The sequence below is a fragment of the Festucalex cinctus genome, chromosome 2, assembly GCF_051991245.1.
Source record: "Festucalex cinctus isolate MCC-2025b chromosome 2, RoL_Fcin_1.0, whole genome shotgun sequence".
Taxonomy (NCBI): Eukaryota; Metazoa; Chordata; class Actinopteri; order Syngnathiformes; family Syngnathidae; genus Festucalex; species Festucalex cinctus.
Genome location: NC_135412.1, coordinates 1,068,637 through 1,093,695, shown reverse-complemented (window position 1 = coordinate 1,093,695; position 25,059 = coordinate 1,068,637). Strand labels below are relative to the sequence as shown.

At 39.7% G+C, this 25,059-nt stretch overlaps 6 protein-coding genes across 11 annotated transcripts; 2 read left to right on the top strand and 4 right to left on the bottom strand.

Annotated features, from left to right (window-relative positions):
• Positions 1-2,634: 2,634 nt before the first annotated feature.
• Positions 2,635-6,590, bottom strand: crebzf (CREB/ATF bZIP transcription factor). Of its 2 annotated transcripts, XM_077511956.1 has the most exons (5): positions 6,432-6,590; positions 3,804-4,367; positions 3,543-3,703; positions 3,295-3,369; positions 2,635-3,009 (listed from the first exon to the last, which is right to left on the bottom strand). In XM_077511956.1, exons 1-3 carry the CDS (start codon positions 6,521-6,523, stop codon positions 3,655-3,657), a joined length of 705 nt encoding a protein of 234 aa, XP_077368082.1. In that variant the 5' UTR covers positions 6,524-6,590; the 3' UTR covers positions 2,635-3,009; positions 3,295-3,369; positions 3,543-3,654. The 2 variants fall into 2 exon arrangements, with proteins under 2 accessions (XP_077368082.1, XP_077368081.1); XM_077511955.1 differs by having other exon boundaries at positions 3,295-3,703.
• Positions 6,591-7,576: 986 nt separating this feature from the next.
• las1l (LAS1 like ribosome biogenesis factor) lies at positions 7,577-9,943 on the bottom strand. Its single transcript, XM_077511946.1, has one exon. It carries the CDS (start codon positions 9,715-9,717, stop codon positions 7,996-7,998), a length of 1,722 nt encoding a protein of 573 aa, XP_077368072.1. The 5' UTR covers positions 9,718-9,943; the 3' UTR covers positions 7,577-7,995.
• A 260-nt stretch (positions 9,944-10,203) lies between these two features.
• On the top strand, positions 10,204-15,010 carry haus7 (HAUS augmin-like complex, subunit 7). 2 transcript variants are annotated; one of them, XM_077511948.1, is made up of 9 exons: positions 10,204-10,364; positions 10,771-10,886; positions 10,960-11,030; positions 11,951-12,012; positions 12,148-12,332; positions 12,440-12,548; positions 13,305-13,520; positions 13,607-13,718; positions 14,799-15,010. In XM_077511948.1, exons 1-9 carry the CDS (start codon positions 10,308-10,310, stop codon positions 14,882-14,884), a joined length of 1,014 nt encoding a protein of 337 aa, XP_077368074.1. In that variant the 5' UTR covers positions 10,204-10,307; the 3' UTR covers positions 14,885-15,010. The 2 variants fall into 2 exon arrangements, with proteins under 2 accessions (XP_077368074.1, XP_077368075.1); XM_077511949.1 differs by lacking the exon at positions 14,799-15,010 and adding an exon at positions 13,794-14,701.
• mrpl49 (mitochondrial ribosomal protein L49) lies at positions 10,769-16,876 on the bottom strand. Of its 3 annotated transcripts, none has more exons than XR_013282208.1 (3): positions 16,250-16,876; positions 13,565-13,681; positions 10,769-10,880 (listed from the first exon to the last, which is right to left on the bottom strand). XR_013282208.1 is itself a non-coding variant. In XM_077511951.1 (2 exons), exon 1 carries the CDS (start codon positions 16,799-16,801, stop codon positions 16,292-16,294), a length of 510 nt encoding a protein of 169 aa, XP_077368077.1. In that variant the 5' UTR covers positions 16,802-16,876; the 3' UTR covers positions 13,549-13,681; positions 16,250-16,291. The 3 variants fall into 3 exon arrangements, 1 of the variants encoding a protein (XP_077368077.1); XR_013282209.1 differs by lacking the exon at positions 10,769-10,880 and adding an exon at positions 11,719-13,438; XM_077511951.1 differs by lacking the exon at positions 10,769-10,880 and having other exon boundaries at positions 13,549-13,681.
• A 718-nt stretch (positions 16,877-17,594) lies between these two features.
• LOC144013300 (ninjurin-1) lies at positions 17,595-19,247 on the top strand. The gene is made up of 4 exons (XM_077511950.1): positions 17,595-17,901; positions 18,459-18,693; positions 18,768-18,903; positions 18,991-19,247. The coding sequence occupies exons 1-4, from the start codon at positions 17,839-17,841 to the stop codon at positions 19,070-19,072; spliced, it is 516 nt and encodes a 171-aa protein (XP_077368076.1). The 5' UTR covers positions 17,595-17,838; the 3' UTR covers positions 19,073-19,247.
• Positions 19,248-20,603: 1,356 nt separating this feature from the next.
• Positions 20,604-24,630, bottom strand: emd (emerin). 2 transcript variants are annotated; one of them, XM_077511952.1, is made up of 7 exons: positions 24,491-24,630; positions 24,266-24,345; positions 23,989-24,084; positions 22,941-22,975; positions 22,805-22,830; positions 21,483-21,551; positions 20,604-21,418 (listed from the first exon to the last, which is right to left on the bottom strand). In XM_077511952.1, exons 2-7 carry the CDS (start codon positions 24,342-24,344, stop codon positions 21,238-21,240), a joined length of 486 nt encoding a protein of 161 aa, XP_077368078.1. In that variant the 5' UTR covers position 24,345; positions 24,491-24,630; the 3' UTR covers positions 20,604-21,237. The 2 variants fall into 2 exon arrangements, with proteins under 2 accessions (XP_077368078.1, XP_077368079.1); XM_077511953.1 differs by having other exon boundaries at positions 21,492-21,551.
• Between the last annotated feature and the right edge of the window lie 429 nt (positions 24,631-25,059).

Below are 25,059 nucleotides of genomic sequence, written 5' to 3'. Positions count from 1 at the left end.
ATGTACAATAATTGTGTGGGAGGTTTTTCATCAAAAAGAGACAATGTGAAATAATTTTAGATTCTGATTAGAGCTGTCAAACGATTATTTTTTTTAATCAGATTAATCACATCTTAGAATTTTGATTAATCACTGACTTAAAAAGGCTTTTTTTCCCCCCCCAACATATTTTGCCCGCTAAATTTGAAGCGCACCTGTTATGTGTTAATTTTGTTTCACATTTAATGTTATGAGGACGTCTTCAGAAATTTATATTCACTGCTCACAGCTCATCCTGCTTTTTCTTATCAATTATTTGCATAATTTAAAATGGGAAAAACTGATCTACGGCATATGTAAACATTTATTAAATGCTTTATTTTAATGCATGTAGTTATGTTTATTGTTCAAACTCCAACAGCTACCTGGAACGCATCCGCTGGCTGTCGGCTAAAAACGATCACCTGCCGTCCAAATTAATAGTGTGATTAATCTGTGGTAATACAATGATTAATGCGATCATTTTTTGTGATTAATTAGTTAACGCTTTAACTTTGACAGCACTAATTCTGATAGATGGAAATGTTAGCTGACAAAAAAAAAAAAATGTAATCAGGTCAAATGATTGTCCTGATTAAAACTAGACTAAAATGTTGAATTTTTGTTGAGTAAAACTATCAAGCCATCCAGTTTCTTAACCGCTCACTCCTCACAAGCGTCGCAGGGGTGCTGGACCCTATCCCAGCCAGCTTCGGGCAGTAGGCGGAGCACAATTGTGAACTGGTTGCCAGCCAATCGCAGGGTACACAGAAACGAACAAGCATCCAGTCACAAGCACACCGAGGGACAATTTGGAGCGCCCAATCAACATGCCACGCATGTCTTTGGAATGTGGGAGGAGACCGGAGTACCCGGAGAAGACCCACGCGGGCACGGGGACAACATGCAAACTCCACCCAGGAAGGCCGAAGCCTTGATCTTGCGTCATCAGCACTGCGAGGCGGACATGCTAACCAGTCAGCCAACGTGCCGCCCTGACTAAAACTGCACAAATACAATTATGGGTTTTTTGCACTAAAATAAAGACCAAAAAGCTCAATTTAGTGACTAAATAAAAACAGGATGAATTTGACTGATAAAAACTGACGAGTGTGATTGAAACTGAACCAAGACTAAATTTAAAAATAATACAATTTCCACGAGTTTCACTTGATTCCAGTGACAAATGGGAGTTTTTCTTTCATTAACTGAGGTTACCAACAATTTTGTGCTTGTTGTGTATACACCTTTTGCACCTTTGTCACATAATTACGCGACTTCACAAGTGTGGACGCTGAAAGTGAATTAATGCTGAATTGAAATGGACGGGACGGCGCAATTTAACAACATTTTTCCAAGTTATTTTTGCCCATCTACTAGTTCGACTTGCGTTTGCCTGTCGGTACAAGTGGCACATTTAATCGGGGGTCAGAGTGCAATATTTACAAGTTTACAATTTCTCTAGTTTAGAAACAGACTCTTACATTCTCTGCCTACTTGTGTTCACTTATTTAATTAAATTGCCAACTGTGAACACTGCATTTCCTTCCATTGGAGAAGATTGAAGAGCTTAAAAAGCCAGGACAGCGGACACGTACCATTTCTTTTTTTTTTTTTTGTCGCTGTTGGGTCGCCAGGACGAGATCCTCTCACAACAGCAAGACAAGATACCTACGTTAAAAGGTAAATATAATGCAACTTTTATGTTCACTATGGAGAAAAATTTAACATGGCTTAGTTACCAAGAACTAGGGAATGTCAAAAGTGCTTAATGAAAATAATAATAATAATAATAATAAAAATCCCCAATGTGGCTTAATATAAGAATGTTGGTGGCAATTGCTCGTAGCTTTCTAATATTGTCATGTTAAGCTTTTTAGACTGTCCCTATTTTTTATTTTTTTACTTAACACATTCCGTCCTATATTTAACTCATATGGAACTAATGGTGCAGTATGTGCAGTTGGAGTAGGCGGTATATTATTTGCCGCGCTAATGTAATTTGAAAGGCGTAATTATGGTTTGAAACCTCTTACAATCTTTGATTGTCCGTAAAAATGCTAACTGCAAATCCGTGAATATTGTGACGGCTGCCAGTCCTTTCAACTTTACTGCTTCTATCTTCATCAGCAGGTATGTCATAAAAATTACAACGCCAAGATTGGTTTATACTTTTGTCTGTTAGTACAAGCTACCGCGCATCGAGATATGACAATTTTGATGATAATTGGTCATAGACAGAACTATCACGCGTTACGAGTTTCAACGGTTTCACGAGTGGTCGTTTTGCCGTCTGGCGTGCCGGAGGGGGCGTTTCCACGAAGGCTGTGATGTCACGTGCAAAAGGTCTACACACATATCCACATTTAAGCACCTGCAAAACAGGATCGAGGCACTATTTAACGACACGACACGCTCAACGCTTTCCAACTGGAAATCCGCCGAAATGTGAACCAGTGATCGATATGGACCTTTTTCAATGCATGCCTTATACTTGCAACCTTTACCAGCCTTGACCCAAATGTTGAGGAAAAGTTATCGGGGGAGAGCTTGCTGTTTAGAAAGAAAAAGAGAGATGCATTAATATCAACAATACGCACAAAAACAATGTCAATATTTGCAAATGAAACAGTTAAAATATGATTTATTTGTTCAACTTAGGTCAATTACCTCAAAGGGCACATTTTCAAAGTATGTACACATTTACATTTGATTGACTGACGGAAATGTAATCACCTAAACGGCTGATTCTGGATGAACTATTTCAATTATCACAACAATGGAAATCACAAATGTGATAGTGCCGTTGAACTGAGCTCCAAAAAAACATTTCTTGACTAGAACAGCTGTGGCAAAGAGGAAAATAAAATGACATATACCATTGTTACCGATACTACCTTAAAAAAAAAAAAAAATTAAAATAAAAAAAAAACACCAGGCCACGTTGGCAGCAGCTTGTCCAGTCTCTTCAACCTCCACCAGCAGAATCCACTTCAGCAATAAAGAAAAACATGTGGCTCTAAATTAAAAGATTCCGTTGTATCGTGGTGCTGGTTCACAAAGAGTTCTTTTGGGAAAAAGAAAAACATTCAATTTGAATACTCCAACGTTTCTGGAATTTGAAAGCAAACGACTCTTTGTGGACCTTCACCATCATTTGTACATCTTCTGCTCTATTGTATTGAAGAGTGTTTGACTTAACTCAGCTTTTAGATATTAGCTACGACCAAAATGTCTTAAACATAACTGAGAAACTCTCTGCGCTCTGATCCTTACCATGGAGTCAAGCAGGTTAAGGTGTTCAGAGAGCCATTCATCCCTCACGGCAGAGCAACCATTACCTAGAAGAAACTGTCAACAAGGTTTAGCGGTAACGAGCAACCCAAGCCAACACATGTCAAACACATGCACGATCAAGCGGGTCCCTGTGTAGAAATCATTAACAGTCTTCGTCCACCGTCAAGACGGTCGGAACATTGAGCCGTGTTCTCAACATGTGAAATCAGAGAAGTACTTGACCCTACATTTGAAGTGATGTGCTTGCACTCGCTGCACACTTAGTGCAGAACTCCACTGAGACGTGGTTCTTGTCCACGTGGAGGCACACGCCACCAGATGTCTCTTTCTCCTCCACTTTCACACGTTTCCGTGGCAGTGCGTAGTCGTGCTCGTTTGAATCGGCGCCCTGGAAAAGCGAGGAGGATAATTTCATGCCATTCACACCGCTCAGCCGTGACAACAGCTGAGCCAACATGCTCTCATTGGCCAGCACTGCTCGCAGGTACCTGGTCTCATCTTCCAATTCCTCCACTCGTTTGGTTAGTTGACAATTTTCTGTTTTGAGTGTGTTATTTTCCGTGGACATGATGCCCAATTTCTTTTCAAGGCTGTTGACATACTCTTTCTTTTTGAGACGATTCAACCTCGCGGCGATCGCATTTTTGTTAATGACTTGGCTCGCTTGCCGTTGCTTATTCCTGATCTTCAGGGCGGACGACGTTCTCTCTGGAGAGGAGGCGGCTGCGACTTCCACTCCAGAATCTCGATTCTTGTCGCTGTAAAGGTCACCAAGCTCAATGTCAAAAATTGGCGAGGTGGACTCTCTCCATTCTCCAGTCCATTCTAGGTCTTCAATTCCCAAGAATTCATCCAACTCCATTCCTGTACTGTCGAAGTCATCAACTTGGAACTCCTCAGGTAGACTTGGGACATCTTCTATAGTTTTCACAGCACTGCTCACTTCAACCTCAAGGGACTTCAGCGCACTGTTGCAGTTTCCTCTTCTCCTGGTTATCATTGTGTTGGAAAGTGGACAGATGAATGACGTCCAGCAGCTGCAGAACGTATCCCTAAAAAAAGATCAACAAAGTAGATGTTCAGATTTCATTGTAAAGTATAGTAGGACTCAAAAGTATATTTGTATTCATGCAAGTTAATTTGGCAAATAATCATGAGCTTACTTATAGGTTATCGACATTGGCACTTTCTAAATTGAAAATAGCATTATTGTGCATCTCTAATACTTACTCTTTTTAATTATTTCATACTTCTTTATTTTACCCTAGAAAAAAAAATCTAAAATGCATCCTGCAACCTACTAGGGCAGGGAGATAAAATTTAAATTGATCTCAAGTGTGCTTTAAACCGTTTAACACTTAATGGGAGTTTACTGTAAAATATACAAACAAAAGTATGACATACATTGTATATTTAAATAAAAGCTGAATCGTTTTAGAAACATGCAAATTCTCGTTGACAGACTAATAGAGCATTTACATCGAGTTATACGAGTGATATTACTTCAAAAAGCGAATATTCACAAATGCTGTAGTAACAAAGACAGGTAACATAAGCAATACTCAAATGGATGTATTCTCCCTAACCTGCGATAAAATGTACACACGATTCCCGAAATAGGCCACTACTCAGATGAAACAATGAAAAACCGTGCAAGGCATAACAGTTAACAAGGCGTTGTGAATCAGTTCTTTTGTTTTTACATTGGTGCATATTTTAAGCAGTTTATATCGATATTAAATTGATTTTCAATGCATCGTTACATTCCCTACTATATAGTGAATGAGGGGTGCGGGATTAAGGGTGGTCATTTGAACATAGCCCAGGTTACATTAATGTAGCTCAATCTGAACTTTCTTCTTCTATTTTTATCTTATTGAACTATTAGTATTATTTTTCTTCATTATTAATTCATGTTCTGGTTCTTTCCAGTTATACTTAATGTTGACCTATGGTAGCTGAACAAACAAAAAGTTTCGAAATGAATCAATAATAATGTTCATGGCTCCAGACTGCCCCTAAATGATAGCATTTTGGCCCTAAAATTTATGAGTTAAAATATGTATTCTTTATTCTATCTACTTAAACATGTGACCAATAAATTTGATTAACGGTACTTTATTATTTATTACTTTAATATTGATTAGTTTTAGTTGCTGGCAAACCAAATCACTTTATCCGTAATATAGTAGAAATGTGAATATTTACGTCCCCATTTACAGTGTGCACCTAAATTTTATGCTTGTTCTCGAACATTTCCGGTTAGGGGCCACCGTGCTCCTAGTACATACAAAACAAACAAACAAACACGTTCATTAATCATGATTTCAATATCAATTTAAAAAAAAATAATCGTGAGTTTCCCCCTGCCACCGAAAATCACCAAACCCTACTACTGTACTTTTTGTTTTATTTTTCGTCTGACGACCCCGTAGCAGCAATCCACGCTTTACACAAATTAACAAACCGTCAACGTTAAATTGTCATGCTCGCAACCTACCTAAACTTAAAATGGTGGTTTGGCACGTCTGCACGCAGTGGTTAAGAAATGTCGAGTCATAAAAGCGTAAACGCTGTAAGCGATTAGTTTAAGGGCTCCACCATTTTACATGGAGTTCTCATACGTAAAGGTATAATGGCAGTCGAGTAGCACATGCATAACGTCTGACCTACGTTACTTCGCAACTCTAACCGGAAGTAGTCTAAACAACACAAAAAGTCCTTTAAACCGCTATAGCACATGTCTATTCCGATTAAAAATCCTTAGTTATTCATTTTTACAAATTCAATTTCGTCGTAATACAACTAATACATTTAACATAACCAGTTTGTCGCACGATGCAATTTTAGCGCTCTTAGCATGTTAGCAAGGCCCTGGTCAGTAAAGTTAAAAGACCACGAAAAAAATAAAAAATCTTAATCTTAGATGTTTGCTCTGTAGGTAAATTAGTGACGGGAGGCATGTAACTCGTTACCACACGGCCTTTCAAAGCGGCCACAGAGTCTAACTACGACGTTTTTGTTAGCTTTTGCTAAAGCTAGTTTAACACCATGAAGCACCAAATGCATAGATGACACAACAGTTTTAAACAGCGATATCTTCACGGCCAATTTACCGTTCCTTTCCAACGAAGACAGCGTCGCGATGATATAGATATGTGATCTTGGATAAAAATGTCAGTTTCGGATTATTTCCTCCGTAGCACATCCAAAAGTGGCGTGTTGGTGGAAGGCGCGTGTCTGGAACGCCTCCCAGCTCAATTTTCAAGATGGCGCTGTGCTGCGTTTAGTGACGTTTGTAGTCTTTTACAGTTGTTTGGATCCATGAACAGACGTCTCGTATTGTACTCGCATCTATGTTAACTTTTAAACTGCTCGATCGTTACGGGTGTACGTTTGCGTCAACACCACACGTATGTGGTGCTAAACCTATACTGTATTAAAAATGTTGAATGGTTGCACTGGTGTTGGAAAAACGATCATTTTGTACAAGCGGTACGCATGGCCTCCATTTCCCCCCATAAGGTTAATTTATTATACATAATATGAAATTGGAGGCACTGGGCTTTCAAGGTTAAATTGCAGGACGATGAACCTGAAACGTGCTATGATCTTTATAGGTTAATTCAATTGTCCATGTTGTTCACACTTTGACAAAAGGCACACTGCTACCGACACCTAACAAATCAAATACTACTACTTTGCTAACGTAAGGCTTCAATCAACTCACTTACAATATATGTTTCGTGTCAATAGCAGGTTGAAATGTCTGTTAAAAGAGCCTGGAATATCTGCAGAAATAAAAGCAGAGGAAAACATTCTTATGGGCCATACTTTTGTGAATTTTGCCATTCAGCTTTGTTAGCAATATGTATAAAACAATAATAAATAATTCTTCCACTATATTCTTTATATGTTCTTTGTATTGTTATTTTTGCTACTTTGCAAATGTGGTATTCTTCATGCGCACTAAAAATAGTACATTTAATATGTAAATGTAACATCACATTTGTCAAACCCACAATATGTTCAATTAAAATAAAACACAAAACAAAACTATCAAACAGAATTCCTCGCACATTTAAAAACAACAATTAAAAAGTTGATAGTGAGACTGGTTGTTTGTCCAGGTTGTCCACATGAAAGCTTGCTGGGAAAGGCTACAGCTCACCTGCGGGCCAAGACCCTAATGAGAAAAGTGCTGTTAAAAATCAATCAATCAATAAAATACAAATGGATAGATCTATTTTGAATGCACACGCCAAGTTCCAACATAATTTTTATTTATCACATGGACAGAAAATACTACACACACCCTGTCACGTTGCCATGGTGACAAGTGTGACTGAATTAAATGTGGGGAAGGAAAAGGATGTTATCTTTCTAGATAATGTCCATTTAAAAAGAAAGTCCATATAAAGTGTCAGCTCTTCAATGTTCTTTTAACTTTGTCATAAGAATATCATTTTCAAGTTGAAAATATTTGCGTTTGGGACTTTTGGTTTGATGCAACGCCTTTGGAAGTGTTTTTAACATTTCACACATCATTTCATTTCTCATCTACGAAAATATAAATTGTGATAAATTGTAACAAATGTTAACGATATCGAACAAGAAAGAATACTGAATAGTGACAGATGAACACCCCCTGCTGGATGTGTACATTTTACATTTAGAGACTCAAAAAAGTTGCAGTCCAGTTTTGAGTTTGCTGAGGTCACTGTGGCTCCAAACAAGACCATCACCTATCTTTGTGGAAGCAGACGACCCGGTCGCATTCTGTGGCGTGCTGCTGCCCATCTCCACTGGCTGCTCAGACACGGTCATAGGTGAGTAATTGTCCAGCATCAGGCATGAAGGCTCATCTGACTGGCCGGGGACTTTTCCGAGAGGGTAATTTTTCCACAAAACTTTGTCAAAGCACACTCGCCACGAGGAACCTCGGAGCAACTTTGCCTTTTCCACCTCCGCATCTGACCATTTGTTCTCTTCTCCTGTTCCCTTCTTCTGCGGTTCCACCAACGAGGAATGGCTGTGGCGCTTTGAACGCTGCAGCTTCTCATGCAAACTCTCCAGTGTGTAAATCGGCTGCTGTTCCTGCTTTGTGTCCGGGTCAGAATGTTGTGTCCGAGTGTAAATGGAGCAGAGCTGCAGCAGCCTCTGCTGGGTTTCCAGAGGAAGAGGATGCTCCATGTCCTCTAGGACCAAGTAGAGCAGGTGAGGCGAACTGACACAGGGAGCTTCCAAGCAGGCGGACAGCAGCTGCTGCCACCTCAGCTGGATGCGATTGACAAACATCCTGTCCTTCAGCCTGGCTTTCTTCTGTGACTTTGTTTCAAAGTGATAATCATTTTTGTTACTGTTACAGAGCATTACTTCCGAGATCCACCCAGAAAGGTAGTACGACCTGTGTTTGCTCTGCTCACTGGAGAGAAGCTTCAATTCAGCGAAGAGTTTCTCCAGGAAGAGATGAATGAAGGAGGGTGAGTTAAGAGTTTTGAGGAGGGGCAGCCAGAAACGCAGGAAAGTTGGAGGGAGTTTGGGCTCCGTGGGACAAAACCAATCATTGTCAGATGTGTCAGAGCCTAATGATGTCAACTGATCAGCTGTTGGAATTAGGAAGCCATCTTCTAAGAGGACATCAATCAGCAACTCACCAAAGTCAACAGAGAAATGCTTGACCTCACCGAGTATCCAGCTCATATCAGCCAAAGGGTCTGGGCATGCGTTTTTCTCCTTTTCTTCATTTAGCCCCCCGCAAGCATCATACTGCTCCTTTTCGTAAGAGATCAGAAGCTCTCTTGCATTCTTGTAAGCCTCCATTTCTTTCTGCCTTGCAATGAGCTCATCATCGTGCCGTTTCATGCCCATCTCTTCATCCTCTCCATCAGACTGTGCCTCCCATTCCGCACTGGGCCTGCCACCCAACTGTCTGGACCAATACTCCTGCTGGAGCCACTCCAGAACCTCCTCGCATCCCTTTCGGCACCATTTCAAGGCAGGGAGTTTGCGATGAGTGACGTCATGCCTTAGGTTGACGATCCATTCTGGGATGTTTAAGTTCCCTGCCAGTCTCCTTAATGAGCGGGAAAATTTCCCTTGCTGGCGTTCGGTGATCAAATTGGTAAACCTCACCAGGGCCGCCCCGTAAAGCAAAACCAGGTCGTGAGAGTCCAGCTTTTCCGACCGGTCCAGCACCTGACACCTCACCAGGTCCGCGGTGCAGTCCATCGCCACAGGAGTACTGTTGGCATACCTTGCTTTCCACGCCGAAATCCTATGAAGAGCATTCCTCTGTAAGGCGGAATCCTTGGAGTAAAGATACTCCCGGACTTGATCCCATTCCGCTTTGTTGAGCCACGCCACCACATGGCGTTTCTTTTCGGAGACCTTTTTCTTCATTTTGAAGGTAGAAAAGGTGAGCGGCAGTCTTGTCGGCAACGCGAAAAGGTTCAAGTCGCCAGAATCCACCACAGTCTTACAGATGCTCTTTTAAGCACCAAAACGTGACGACGGCCTGAGAAAATGTTTTAGTGTGTTTCTTTTCCGATCGAGCGACAACAGCGCAACTAGGAAGTGGTTCTTCTTCGTACAATTTTTAATATCGAGCAAGTTGTAGTCTGTAACTGTAGTGCTCAATGCTGCCACCTGCAGACGAGCGATGGAGGAGAGGCCTGCCCTTTGATTCCTTGCATTACAAGAAAAAACTTTATTTATATCACACATTTAAAATACTATTTACGGGATTCTAAATAGTCTGTTTTATATGTGCTACGTTTTTGAAGCTTTGTAACTTTGTGCAATACAGATTCGTTTGTCATTGCCATTAATACACTCGGTTTTCCATTATTAAGTCGCTATTTTGACTTTCGTCCTTTAAGACTACCCGTAGCCTGGCGGGGGAGGAACGTTCCGCTTAGGGGGCGGACTGTTCCGTTCTGTTGAGGCGCCTCCACCACTGCGCATGCGCGCTCCCGGCTGTGATCAAGAAAATGGCGGCGGTTTCAAATGAGACGAAGCGGGCTCAGCGGATTTATGCACGCCTGCTGGTAAGTTATTTACTTCGCTAAAACGTCAAGCGTTCGATGCAATATGAAGTCTTTTTGTCGTTTCTTGTCTTCTGTTTTCTTAGAATATTCTAACTATAACCCATCTACTGATAATTGTACTTGAAACCTACTTTTGTTCTACATTTACCAAATAACTTTTTTTTTCTTTTTTTTTTAAGTTTAATACTTATTTATTTTCTGTTGAAGTTGAACCATATTTCCAGTTTGGTCTCTCTCTCTCTCTCTCTCTCTCTCTTTTTTTTTTTTTTTTTTTTTTTTTTTAAGTATTTCCAACTAGTAGAGCATAAAATCTTGGTGTCATTAGCAAATATCACCAGTTTCACTAAATCTGACACCAGATAAACATCATATGACGTGTTTGTCTTTTTTTTTTTTTTTTTTTTAGGCATTACCATGTCCCCTGCTGGAAGGTGTGTACTTGCAGGAGTCTGACGACATGCTCCAGCTGCTCTGCACTCCATCCCAGCTTCGCACCGCCATACTGACCTGGATCTGCTGCAGGTTAGGAAAACGTGACATATGTCACTACCATGCACACATGCACATCTAATGATGTGTTCAAATGTTTTCCCAGTATTGACCCAAACTTTTCCAGTGTGAACGAGACGGCATCAAGAATCCAAGACCCTGATATTTTGATGAAGGGTAACACTTTTGGTCTTTAAATTGTTTGATTCGAAGTGTATAATCTTGCATTTATTCATTTGGCCAAGCTTCAGGACTATACACTTGTGCATGGTCAAAAATTGCAACCTTGAATGAGATAAATAGGTTTGCTTTTGTGAGCGGTAGTTTGTGGAAGGCTGAATGATTTTGAAAAATAATGTCGTTGCGATTGTTTTTCCTCAATGAGGTTGTGATTTAATGTGCAGTTATTTTTTTCAAGGTCATTTCCCAGTGTATTTTATAATAAACAATATCAGATTTATTGTAGATAATTCTCTTACGCTAAAAGAGATACTTTACTTATTTAGCCATTTATGGCATTCAAACGTTAATATTTTTCCTATAATAAATTTGATATTTTCATTATTTTTCATGTACAATTAGTACCTTTAAAAACACATTTTGTAACTTGCTGTCGACTGAAATTGACATCACAAGGGCTCAGGTAACCAATCACAGCTCAGCTTGTGAATGTCACATGACCAAACCTAGAACACAGGGGAGCTGTGATTGGTTACCTGAGCCCTTGTGATGTCAATTTCAGTCGACAGCAATTTGCAAAATGTGTTTTTAAAGGTACTAATTGTATGTGAAAAATAATTAAAGTATCAAATTAATTACAGACAAACTATTTACTTTTTATTGTTATAATGGGCTAAATAAGTGAAGTATCCCTTTTAAATAAATGAAAATGACCCATGATAGTCCTAACCCATATTACAACAATAATGCAAACAAATTTGTGACTGTATCACTTCAACGTTCATGTTTCATGAAACAATGATTGCAAACATTGCGATGTTGATTAGAATGTGATTAATTGTTCATCCCTACTTGTAAACAATGGCAACAACAAGGGTTTAGTATGGCTGCTGTATGTGTTCTGTCCTTCTAAACAGGGATGGCTGCACTTGGCCAGGACCTGATGCTGTGCACAGGAGACAGCCTGGACTTGATCAAGGTGGGAGAATTATGAGGCCAACACTGCATCCTCTTGCCTGCTTCATCATGTCTCTGTGACACAACAAATCCAGCGTACGTTATCCAGTATCTTGTTTTGTCCTTGTAATGTTTCCGTCTAAATTTTTCCCTCCAGGGTGATGCCGGTTTCCCGCAGCAGCTTCATTTCCTAGAGCAACTTGTGGACGCAGTCTCGGACTGCAGTCAGTCCAGCGTGCACGATGTGGAGATGCTGCTCGACGCAATTTTTGCTGATGAGAATCGTCATCATCTTGCGCAAATGTTGACGCCTTCGATGGACCCCTCGCTTTCTAACATCCCGTATGTTCATCTCTTCTCCCACAATCCGCTTCTTCTCTCTCTCTCTTTTTTTTTTAGTGGGTTTTCTTCATCAGCTACAACCCTTCCAATCTGTATTTCTCTCACAGGGTTTTATACAAGGGTACCAAATCAACCCAGCCAAGAAGAGATGACGCCGAGCGCGTTGCCACCCTTGTTCAGTCTACTCGCGCCATGCTGGAGCAGCTGCGGTCGGAGGTATGACCTTTACTCTGCTGCTGAGTCATGCTAGCAAAACTGCAATCACTATCTGCTCATAGTTATTACCATATCGCACCTATTGTGTGGAAATATGGGGAAATGCATACAAAACAAACACCCTCTTTAAAAATTACAAAAAAAGAGCAATAAGAATTATTGAGAGGTGTAGAACAAACTTGAGACGAGAAACAACAAGAGCTGCACAGTGGAAGAGAGGTAATAATCCGACAAAGACTTCTCAGACAGGCTTATATAGACAGCGAATCGATCTGATTGGCTGTGACTAAACATGTGGGTAACAGGACTGACATATTATCTGATTGGCTGTTGACCAGATAAAGAGATTAAAGATTATTGACCCCACGTAGCTTCTGACATCACATAGCGTCTTATCAGTTGAAACTAGATGTTGGTTACATCAGTTAAAAAAAAAAAAGACACTTGACCTCACGGTCATGACCCAAACGTAGCCCTTACATGACCCTAGTCATGACAGTAAGCATAACCCTTGCATGACCCTAGTCATGACAGTAAGCATGACCCTAGTCATAACCTTTACATGACCGTAGTCATGACAGTAAGCATGACCCTTGCATGACCCTAGTCATAACCCTTGCATGACCCTAGTCATGACACTCTATAAGCCATTCAAAAGTGACATTTCCTCAATCTCTCCCCTTGAATGTACAGTTTGATTCGGACAGGCAACGTTTGCTCAAATGTTAAATGTGATTTCTGCTCTTCTCAACTCAGTGCGACTTCCTGACAACCAACGAGTTGCCCAACGCCCGTGTTTTCACTCCTCGTGCGCTGCAAGTGGGAGCGTGTGACCTTCAGCAGCTGATGACCACGTTCTGCCACGTCTATGAGACCCAGCTGAGCGTTTGCTGCACGAGAGAGCCACCTCGCTTTAGCGCGGACACGCAGGTCTTCCAGAGGGTGTATGAACTTCTGCAAGCTTGCAACACGGTACAAACACAAACGCAAACTCACGGTTTGTCCAAGATGGTTACCTGTCCGGAAAGAGGAGCTGACTTGGACGCGTCTTTCTGCAGGAATTGGAAATGCTGAACCAAGTATCGGACACGTCAGCGTCTGTGAAGCGCGACGTGAGCCAGCTGCAACCCAAGCTGTGTTGTGCGAGCAAAGAGAAGAAGGGCACTTTATGTGAGTCTTATACATCATTACGCTATGTCCTATCATTCTTTTGTTTTCTTTTTTGCAATATTTTGTGCCAACTAGAGCTGTGATGCTGAACTGCTTGCCGTAACATATCAGTCTGCCGTGAAAACTCATCAGGCAAAAATGAAATGATCCAATTTTACTCCCATCCATGACATGGCCAAACTAATCAACTGTGAACAAGTAACCTTTGCACAGAATGCCATCACCAGGTTGCAACAGAGAGGCTGGAAGACTCACAAAAAGGACGCGGACAGAAATGGGGGGGAAGAAAAAAGAGAAACATCTGTTGTGAATTTTGACGATCTGCTCCTTCTTAGAGAACAGCAAGTTGTGCAAAAAGTAATGAAACATTGAACAGCTGGCTGTGCATTTCAAAGCTTAGAGAAGTTTAAATTAACTTTGTATTAAATTTTGATTTGAGATCTTCATCAAATTTCATCTGAAAGCGAAATATTCCTACCTGAGTTGTTCAGAAACATCACTTGGTTTGCTGTTTTAATTGGTCTAAAATGAATGAAAATTTGTGTGCGTCTTTGAATGTCTGTTTATCAGCTTTGTGTTCAACTAAACAGGCCCAGATTTCACACTATATATAGGTACCACAAGATGGCAGCAAAGACCAATTTTCATCTAATTGAAGCTCCTCACATACCATGAGCCATGTTTCCCTAGCAACAAGATTTCACAAATTGGTTGCGAAGCTTTATTATTTATTATTATTATTAACTATTATTATTGCTTTGGCCTGAGCACAAAAACAACAGAGGTAGTATTTTTTTTTCATCAAATAATAGGATAGGAGCCAAAAACAAATCTAAGATGTGAATTTCTGATTGCATTATGTGTACGGTGTGTGTATATACATATATTTGGGTGATTATTTTCATTTTTGATTGACATTTGTATGAGCCATTAAAAACTGTTAATACTGTAAATATGTAGGCCTACACGTACATACGTCCAGCAGGCCAATTTAAGGACTATTTAATAATATGGTTTGGATTTCATGAGCTCAAGGTTTTCTTTTCTTAATTCTTTATTGTATTGTTTTGTGTTTCTCAGCTGATCAACTGGACGAACTAACCAGACGATACAAAGACTTTGTCGCCCGCCTTCATTCTTCTGTGCAGTCAACAATGCAACAATGAATGTATCATTTATCAATGTGTACATTTTTTTTTTATCATACTTTTGATCTTTTGTTTGTACATGTACTTGTGTAAATATGTTGTTCTGTAATATGTTATAAAAAATAAAAGCTATTCAACACTCAACTGTCATCAAATGAGATGCATCTGTACTTGTTAGGATTACAGCACTCATGTTTGTGCTGTTTTTAATACAAATGCGCCTTAATTTTGCTCTATTAAGCTGAAAGTGAAAGTACATGCACTTTGTTTTGCCAAACATAATCCAGAATGAGTTTTTCCACGCACTGCAACATTAATGCAACATTTACTGTAGTAAACTGATGCATATACTGTAGGCATGAAAAGTTCCACTAATTGATAAAATTGCAACCATTTGGTATTGCGTTTAAAATTGTAATCATTTTCACCGTATTTAGCATATCTCAAAATTAACATATGTTGCTATGTAAAATGCTGCAATTTGCTGGTGTTTTGTCGCCTGCTACATTGTCGAGTTTATTATTCTGGTTTATATTTTTGGCACATTTTCAGCTTCCTAAATTAATGGCCCATTGAAAAATTGAGCCAATTGCTGATTATTAATTTCTGTAGTAGAATTTGAATGATTAACAAAGGATGTGGTCAATTTTAGCACCAGGAGATGTGTATGTTTTGTTTTGCTCAAAATATGGCTTGGGCCATTAGTTTAAGATGGTGACGACAACATGTATTTTTGCTGCTTTATTATCGGCTCATCACAAGTTCTTATAGTACAGCAGATGCCTGATACTCGCGTACGACCACTAGACGTGAACATCTGTGAATTGACGACCACCTAAAATTCATTATAAGTACAGTACTGATATTAATAGTGTAAACCCCAAAATAAGGGCTCACAGCAGATGCTTATACACAGGCCTAAAGTTGACAGTATTTTGTCTGTAACAAAAAAAAAAAACATTCTATAGGCAAGTTTTTGTGTGAATAAGCATGCATTAAAATAAATTTCCTTTGGTTGCAGGAGTCTCCAAATTTGAGTGTGTGAAAAGTGCATTGGTAATTGTACATTTTAAACATTAAAAAAAAAAAAAAAAAAACCTTAACATGTTGCAACAGTTTTGTGCTTATTCATAATTTAATGCTTTGGTAAACTGCTCAGTGAACTACACGATGGTGTCCTTGGATGATGGAATGAGACGACACAGTAACCGTATATAAAATTGTTAACACTTTATATAACATCTGGGATCGTTACTAGCAACTCAAGACAACAACTAATAGTGACAGAGCATGACTCATGGGCATGCATGCATCAATTCATTGCTGAGGTTCTCAGAGTCCAAGCGGCGTCTTTTTGTTGACAAACTTTGTTGACAAACTCACGTGGTTGTCGGACGCAGGCAAGTCGACATCTTCCGAGCGCTTTCAGAAGCCTTTGCTGGCCAACCATTCCTTCAGCTCCTTCTCAAAATGTCCCTTCACCTTCAATGTCATCGTGACCTCGTTGACTTGAGTGGGCAGTTCGTCGCCAGTCACGTCCTTCAGGTACCGCTTCACGTCGTTCTCCAAAGCCCAAATGTCGCCCTCCACTTTCCGGACCAAAGTCATCTTGCGGTTACCGTGGGTCAGGTCAGTGTACACCGGAATGTTGTGCATGCGGGAGCGGCGAATCATGTAAGGGAGAGACGGCGGGGTCTCTGCCGGGGGGACCCAGCCGGACGGCGTCGGCCCGGAGTGCTTGGGCGGAGAGGGGACACGTGACGGCGGGATGAGACGCTCGACGAAATGATATTCCTCCGTGGATTCTTGGAATGGCGCCGTTGGGGAACAAAGGTACCTGAGGCCCACGAATGCATTCGGAGCTCCCGTCGCCCCAGCATGTACACAAAAAGATCCTCGCCACGCCGCCAAACGAACGGCGAAGTAGAACGCCATTGAACAAGAAGGAACGGTCCGTAAGGTTGGCGGAAGTAGTAAGAGAGCTTCCGCTTCCGGTCGTCAGCCAGAGCACTGCCCCCTCTGGCGGAAACTTATTTAAAACCTAAATTGTAATACAATAATTTATTACATTTAATTAATGAATGAATTTATTAATTAATGCATGTATTTGTATTTTAAAAAAAAATACACATTAAATGTGAAGTATGACTTCACATGACTTTATTTTACCATTTTTTAAACAAGACAATTCACAAAATATTTTATGAGATAAATGACAACAAAAATAAACTGAATGCAATACTCTTGAAAAAAAATGCAATAAATATTGTATATAGGGCCGTTTTGATATTAAAACCATATAAATGTCTATTGCCTCAACAAATTGGTGGATGCTGGATAAGCCTACTTACTGCTTCACTAGTATTTAACTAAAAATAGCCATGACTCCGTTGAAAATGATGACTTTTAGACTCAACGTGACGTTCCTGGGTAACTAATAATGAAAAAAAATAATAATTAAAAAGAAATGAAAGTATCTAGTTTTGAAATCCAAAGTCAAGGATAGTAGTTTGTTCACGTTAAGGGCTTTGGTAACAAGAAAATGGTTAAAAGTTTCAACATTATAATTTTTTTACTGTTATGACAATTTTAAATGTTGGTACATATGTGAACAAGAATTATGTATGATGATTTGCTTTCATGGGCCACACAATAATATGTTACAAGCATTGAGTTATGTCGTTTAGAGCAACACCAATAAGGGGGCGGGATCACACTCTTAAGAGGATGGACTAAAACCTGCTACGTTTATTTAACACTGTGACCTTCCTTACTAGAAAGAGCGTCTCTCTTAAGTGTAACTGGAGAAGCTTCTTGACTCGCTCATCCTGTCTGACTCCTCCGAATTGTTTTTTTTTTTCTTTTCTTTCTTTCTTTCATTTCAGTTTCAGGAGTGTTTCTCTGACGCCGCCTTTCGTCACACTTCAGGCGACAACAGCAAGAAAGGGAAGTAAATTGTCAGACAAAGCAATATGGACAAAGAACGCACGCGCAACGGGGAGGCCATCGCTCTCAATAAACACAATGACATAGAGGTAAGGAAAATGAGGATGGATGGATAGATAGATAGAACTGTTGGTGACAAACAGTTCAGTGAAGTTTTTTCCACTGTTGTCTTGGAATGAATGAGAGTGTTGTTACTCAAAGAAAAATGTAGTTTGAGTGTCATGTCACACCTACATGTGCAACAGGGTTTTGTAAATACACGACAAAATGCCCTTGGGCCACCGTGTGTTTACAAAGGCTAACAAAACAGAAATTTCCTTTGCTTCCCCCCCCCCCCAACCTATTGTGAAAGATGACTTCCCATTTTTCATGATCTCAAGAACAGAATCGTAGTACTTATGTTCTGGTGAAATTGTGTCTGTGAACACGTGTTGTTCTCTCGCCAGGTGAGTCAGCGCGCCTGTCTGTGCGTGTGCGCCACTCCCTTTTGTAGCTACACATCTAAGTGCCTAGCGACGAAACAAACAAGCATCCCCCTGATGTTGGGAACAGAAGAAAAAGTGTACTCGACTCAAACATTGTAACAAACGTCGTGTATCATCGCCTCACGGTTTCCAATCTGTCACTTGTGTGATTTCCTTCACAGGTGGCGACATCCCCGTCAGGCAAAGTGCATCGTCCCATCAACTTGAACCACTATGCCACCAAGAAGAGCGCGGCTCAGAGCATGCTGGACGTGGCCTTATTGATGGCCAACTCGTCCCAGCTGAAGACGGTTCTCTACGTGGGGCCTCAGTACCGTTTCTACATCCCCCTCGTCGTCTTACTGTGTCTGTCCATCACACTGCAAGTCATCGTGGGCCTACTGCTCGTTTTTATAGGCAAGTGACTGAACGGAACTTGGCCTGGCAAGTCTTCTTGTTCTGTTTAGTAATCGTTTTTGTTTCGCTTTCAGTGAAGTACGATCTGAATGACGTGCGTAAACACGCCAAGTTGAACAGGATGAACAACGTGGCGACCGTCTTGGTCTTCTTCACGGTCCTCGTCAACATCTTCATTACGGCGTTGGGCTTTGAGGGACACGCTCTCAGGTACAGGCCGCGAAACACGCAACGGACAAGCGGTCGCATCTCTTGCTTTAATAATGATGATGATGAGACCTTCTTGCACCTTCCCAGGCCATCACAACAGGGAATGAGGTTTGAAGCAGTGCCACAGATGTCCCCACAGTCTTCTGAACTCAACACAACTGCTCTTTGAAGCAGCACTTTTCACCTGTTACTAAATGCAGTTTGCACGTTACACACGTCAGGTTTTTATCATGTACAGAGCTTTGTATTGTCACTCAAATTGGTCCAGAATTCATAATTTTCTCTCAACATACTGCCTCTATGATTGTGTGAATATGAAATGAAATTCTCTTATTTTCATTGTTTCATTGGTGTTGTTGGTTCATTTACCTAAGATAATTGAAGTATATACTTTATAGACCCTTCCAGCTGACGTCACTGCTTAGCTTAGGGAACTATGTCAAGTGTCACAAAAAACTTCCCAAGTAGGACACTACAATACTGCGAAAAAGTCGTTTGGAGCCGCTAGCTACAAAAAAAAAAATGTAAAAAAAAAAAATGAGTTTGTTGGGGGGCAAAGTGGAAGTGGAAGCCTAAGGTATGTTGTTTTTGGTTGAAATAGTATGTCGATCACGATTTTCATGGTGTAAATTGTCATTCCTTAAATTGTGTCCGTTTGTGTCATATCGAAGTCTTCGAGCTACCTTAGCTTACTAGCTGCTAACAAACTGACCGCATGTCGTTTACTACACATTCCTCAACAGAAATCAAGCCCGAGTTAAAGTGTTAATTGTAATAGTCGTGTTAAATCGTTAAACTTTTTGTTCAAAATGACTTGAATACTTATGCCAAAAAAAAGTAGGATTGTTTCACTAAAGATAATATGGCTCATTCATCACGTCTGCCTCAAATTTACAATCAGAGGTTAATGTTATAACCAGCTGTATATGAAAAAGAGAAAAACTACCTGATAAAAACTGATCTGAGCATATCGTCGTACTTTTTGTGGGCGCAAAAGCAGTTGCGTCGTAGTTTCGCTCGCAGTCGCGTTAGCCATCGTGCTCGTTTCTCATTCGACGCCGTCTTCCGTCTGGTTTAGAATCGCTGCTGGCAGCCGAAAGAATGTTCTCATCTCAGTTTGAGCTATTAGAGCATCCGTCGGCCGCGCACAAGACCACCAAAGCATTAGCAGCTGATTTATCAACTGTTTGAAATATTTTCGAGCTCACACTGATTGTTTGCTAATTCACTCGCATTGACGCCCTGCCCCTCACCGCTAGGGGCGCACTTCAACCTGACGTCACAATGGTCACAAAATTGTATGCACATTTTAGAACATTTTTACCAAGACTTTATTGAACCAAGGCACGTTACATAGTAAAAGTGTCACAGTACACCACCAAACAAAAACAGCCCAAAAAGTATATACAATATGTACTGAAATAAAGATCTTGTCTCAATGAATTTACTCAATACGTGAAACTTGTAGCGAGAACGCTTTAAATGTTGTGCTTGTCAATGGACGTCAGTGGCATAGATGAACAAACATACATTAAGTATTGTAGTAAACAATATTCAGAACATGTGAAATTATTGAACTTCTCCACAGCACACCTGATGATGGTACATTAGTTGGGAATGACTGTTTGTTTGACCAGATTCAATGCGACAAGTAGAAGACAAATGTAGTGTTTGGAATATTGAAATACAATTTGTGACTATTTTTGGTTTGGCATGATTTGGATGGCCATTTATTATGTACATAACAAATATGTTTTAGACAAGAAAAAAAAAAGTTAGAAGCAATGAAAATGTGTATAACAATGGACTGTATCGTGTGCAAAAAAAAAAAAAAACAGCAAGTAATTCAAACCAACAATGAAAAATGTTTCGTTTTCATTTCTTTCTCTCCAAGTGGATATAAAAAGTATACAAACCACCCAGCTCAAATGCTGTTTTTGTGATATGGAAAAAAACAAAAAATGACACCTCCATAAATCTGGGATATGGTTGCACAGGTGTGCACACCCTGTCATGTCTTTTTGTCTTCTCAATTAAGCAATCACATTCAAACATGTTTAATGGGAGCCACCTGACAACATTTTAGGACCTTTGATGAACCTTAAACAAAAGAATGAAAGAGATTAACGGGTCATAGGTCAAATAAATGGTAGGGAAAAAATGGTAAAATGTTTATGATCTGTAGACTTTTTGATGTAAAATAGCAGGGCCCACTTTTTATAAGAAAACGTGTGCTTATGAACCACCCATTAAAGACGAGCAACAAATACCAAAATTAGAGTTTGATCTAAGTTATGGAAATGAGCTGACATCCTAGAAGTGATCGTTTATTGATTATTGAAGCTTGAAAGGATTTTCGTCTTTGGTCAAATGACAATAAGTGTAGTAGGCGGCTACCACCACCGCGAGCAGCAGTAGCGTTTTCATGGCCCCCCACATTCCGCATCCAGACCGGACGGCCTCCTTGGCGTGCGCGGCGTTCCGATTGGTTGCTCTGCTCCTCAGCTGGGCGGGCCTGTCGCACAGGAACGCAGGACGACGATTTGAAGAAGTCGTTCGTCGTGATGCGAAACGTTTACCTGACGTACTCTTCGTCGCCGTCCGATTCCTCATCTTCGTTCGGCTTGCTGTTATATCTCTTTTTCAGCCTGGTGGAAAAACAATTCACTTTATTATCGACATCATGCAAAGGTGAGTTACAATGAAAATATGCCTCAAACGTTCCGTTGTGTCGTGATGTATGTTCTCCCCTTACAATTTATTTTAACTCCACTCATTCAAACCCAAAAACATAAATGTTTTTACTACTTTGTTCTTCACTCCCAAAAACTTATTTATACCTTCTTTTTTTTTATTATATTTTTTTAATGCAAGAACATAGAAGGCTTGATGCAGCTTCTGACATGAAGAGGTGGCTTAAAGCAATGGCAGTTATTACCAAAAGAAAAAAGAAAAAAAGTCAGCAGGCGGCAGCAGTGTATAAGAGATCAGCCATGTTGCAACAAGCTCTTTTTGTCAGTGTTTTCTCCAAAAATGTGACTATTGATGAAACTTAGCTGCATTCTAATGCTAATGGCTGCATAACGGAAACAGATAGAAATATGTTGGGGGGTTTTCTGATGAAAGAAGAGACTCTAATCTTTCTTTTGGTCGGTTCCATGTTTTTATAGCAATAGAAAACAATATTCTGGGGTCCTTGCAAAATCAGTCCTGGGCGATATATCGATTTTTTGAATTAATACGAATTATTTGTTGTGGACGATTTAAACTTGAATTAATTTGAGTTTCCCCAAACCCACCTTTTTTTTTTTTTTTTAAATATTGACTTAATGAATTGTTTAAAGCATTTCAATTGTTATCCTCACAAAAATTATAAATATTGTACATCCATATGATCAATTAAGCCACAGTCATTATGAATGAAATATTTTATTAAATGCATTTTTATTACTTTCAAAAAGTATTTGATTTAAGGCAGAAATTTTGCACTTTAATTTTGAAAAGGAAATATTTAGTTAAGTGTTAGATTCAATAGAAGCAAAAGTTTTTAGCTTACTGTCATTTAATTACTAAAACAAAAAGTCAGGAGCGAAAGGGGGGTTGCTTCAAGTGAAAATATGAATGAGTTCAGATTTCCATGACTTTTTTTTTTTCTCCTGCTACCCACCGCTAAGCTGTTGCCCGAAGAAAGCTCAATGCAGCTCTGCTTACCTTGAAGCACCACTCTGATACAACCTCGTAAACACCCTTAATTGCTATACCAGCTAACTTGTTTAGGCAGGTTTTCATGTTACTCCACCCAGCAGGACACACAATGGATTAGTCAAAAAAAAAAAGAAAAAAAGAAAAAAAGAAAATGTGAGAGTACACTGTGCACCATGTGCGTGTGTGAGACACTCACACGTCTTCATAAACTTCATGTCTGGCCTGTTGAAATAATAACAAGAAAGAATGTATGCAAGGATGATTGTCCATGTCTCTACGTCAAAAATATGGAAGTTAGCAAAAAACAAAAATTGATAAGCGGTTGCACTCACCGGGCTGCGGTACGTCACGTACGTTATTTCCTCTTCTGGGAAGACATACAAAAAAATAAATTAAAAAAAATGATTTGGAACATGATCACAGTTTAAAAGCTTAAAGCAGACATTTTATGCATTCTTTTGATTTGTAAACGGTCAATTGTTGACCTTTCGTGCATTTTGAGTCAAGCATGTGACATTTCATTCGAGGAACCGTTTTAAAGTGTGAAAACAAAATCACGTCACGTTTAAAAGGAATACATTTCCAACAAAAGGTACGAACCGAACTCAAATGCATTAAAAGCTTGTTACATTTGAAGTTTGACGAACATTATCAAGAAAAACGGGCCTTCAATTCACCTAGCAGAAACTTAGTGACTCTGTACTGTGTGTGTGTTTTGCTTTTGTGGCACATTTTCTAATTCGGTGTGCACCAGAAGTGACCGTCAAGTTTGTGAACTCATTCAAAGAAGTTTCAAGCCAATTGGAAAGACCGAACAGTATTTTGTTCTATTCGGTCATGGTTAGCTCTGTCGTTGCTAGTCTTATGTGAGTAGTTTTCTAATGTCTGTTTTTGCTTTCATTGTCATGATCTTGATCAGATTATCAGCTGGAGGCAATAAGGAATTTGATTAGCATCTTCTGTGATTGGTACGCTACATTTGATCTGTTGATGATGCTTGACAAAGCAGCAGCTGAAGGTGAAGGTGGAAACCGCGATGTTAGCTTCTCACGCTATATCCTGGTTAGCTAACTTTTATGCTTGTCACGTGAATTTAAAAAAAAGGCTTTAGCGGTTGATTTCATTTTATGCCTGTATGAAAATCTATACTGAGATGTATTATTCTGTATTGTTATTCATTCGTTCATTCGGAAATGAACATACAGAATTGTGAAAAATTGACTTTTTAATGGCTTGTAGACAAGTAAACAAGTAAATCTAATCTTTTTATTTCTGAAAATCAATACAATATAAAATGTTACAACGGCAGGAAATTATTTTTTGTTTTCTTTCCTTGTTTCTGTCCCATAAAGCCATTAGAGGAACACTGGAGCATCCTACCTTCTTCTCTGTAGTAAGTCTTATCCGGGGAGGGTTTCGCTGCCATTTGTTCCATGGCCCTCTCAAGCTTCTTCACATACAACTTGCGAGTGGAGTCTGCAAGGCAGATTTCAAACTTCAAGCTTCAAACGTCACAGCCAAAATATGCACAACCAACCATAACGTGGCTTAATTATGGCAGCAGAACTGTTGGTGTCACTACGAAATGCAATTCAGTATTCACTTTTAAAAAGTACCTTAATGACTTTTGTTCAGTTGATATGTCAGCATTTCTTACCAACTATGGGTCCATGTTTGATGCCGTAATCGGTAAGCAACTTTCGGAGCTCATCATCGCTTTTGTCACTCAATGACATTCTGCACAATGAAAGAGATGGAGACGTGTGATCGTTTCGATCGACAGGAATGGTCGAGTTTAGAGAAGTGCGAAAACATGGAGCGACCGCAAGGCAACAAATAAACAAACAAAAAAAAACACTTACTGGACAAGATTCAAACGTACCTTTGAAACAGGGAAAAAGAGTTCCGCGTTGGAGAGGGAAAAAAAAATCGTCCCGGTCAAACAAGTTTTGGACTTGAGGAGGAAGAGGGCGGAGGGCGTGTCCATCTGGAGTGGATGACGTCACATTGTCTAACAAATCAATTCGCAACTATCACATACAGAGTTTGAATTTGAATTTGAAGTTTTTTGTTTAAATATCGAATTTCTATCACTCTTTATTTACAATGTTTCGTACACGTGAGGAAAATCGGTTTGGATAATGGATGGACATATTAAATAATATCGTCATTCTAATTGTCTACACCAAATTGTGAACTACTTTTTTTTTTTTTTTTACTTACTAACTTCTGTCCCACTTTAAAAAACACATTTCTGGTATGTTATGTTTGCGGAAGAAATACGTATGATGCCATTCGCGTTAGGTGTGTGTTCCCTCGTTTTCCGTGGGAGTTCGTTCCAAAAAATACCCGCAATATATGAAATCAGCAAAGTAGATAGCTTTATGTTTTACATTTATTATAAATGTTTGAAGACTCAAAACCCCTCACAACATATTTTATACACTTTTC

Excerpts from the sequence above, each read along its gene's own strand:
- crebzf (XM_077511955.1), bottom strand. The coding sequence starts at position 6,523 with ATGTGCTACGGAGGAAATAATCCGAAACTGACATTTTTATCCAAGATC. Across the intron at positions 4,368-6,431 it reads GTCTTCGTTGGAAAGGAACG|GGATACGTTCTGCAGCTGCT; the intron begins GTAAATTGGCCG and ends ATCTTTTTTTAG. Across the intron at positions 3,704-3,803 it reads GAATTGGAAGATGAGACCAG|GGCGCCGATTCAAACGAGCA; the intron begins GTACCTGCGAGC and ends TCGCTTTTCCAG.
- las1l (XM_077511946.1), bottom strand. The coding sequence starts at position 9,717 with ATGAAGAAAAAGGTCTCCGAAAAGAAACGCCATGTGGTGGCGTGGCTC.
- haus7 (XM_077511948.1), top strand. The coding sequence starts at position 10,308 with ATGGCGGCGGTTTCAAATGAGACGAAGCGGGCTCAGCGGATTTATGCA. Across the intron at positions 10,887-10,959 it reads CTGACCTGGATCTGCTGCAG|TATTGACCCAAACTTTTCCA; the intron begins GTTAGGAAAACG and ends ATGTTTTCCCAG. Across the intron at positions 12,333-12,439 it reads CCCTCGCTTTCTAACATCCC|GGTTTTATACAAGGGTACCA; the intron begins GTATGTTCATCT and ends TTTCTCTCACAG.
- mrpl49 (XM_077511951.1), bottom strand. The coding sequence starts at position 16,801 with ATGGCGTTCTACTTCGCCGTTCGTTTGGCGGCGTGGCGAGGATCTTTT.
- LOC144013300 (XM_077511950.1), top strand. The coding sequence starts at position 17,839 with ATGGACAAAGAACGCACGCGCAACGGGGAGGCCATCGCTCTCAATAAA. Across the intron at positions 17,902-18,458 it reads ATAAACACAATGACATAGAG|GTGGCGACATCCCCGTCAGG; the intron begins GTAAGGAAAATG and ends TTTCCTTCACAG. Across the intron at positions 18,694-18,767 it reads CCTACTGCTCGTTTTTATAG|TGAAGTACGATCTGAATGAC; the intron begins GCAAGTGACTGA and ends TTTCGCTTTCAG.
- emd (XM_077511952.1), bottom strand. The coding sequence starts at position 24,344 with ATGTCATTGAGTGACAAAAGCGATGATGAGCTCCGAAAGTTGCTTACC. Across the intron at positions 24,085-24,265 it reads CAAACATGGACCCATAGTTG|ACTCCACTCGCAAGTTGTAT; the intron begins GTAAGAAATGCT and ends TCTGCCTTGCAG. Across the intron at positions 22,831-22,940 it reads ACGTGACGTACCGCAGCCCG|GCCAGACATGAAGTTTATGA; the intron begins GTGAGTGCAACC and ends TTATTTCAACAG.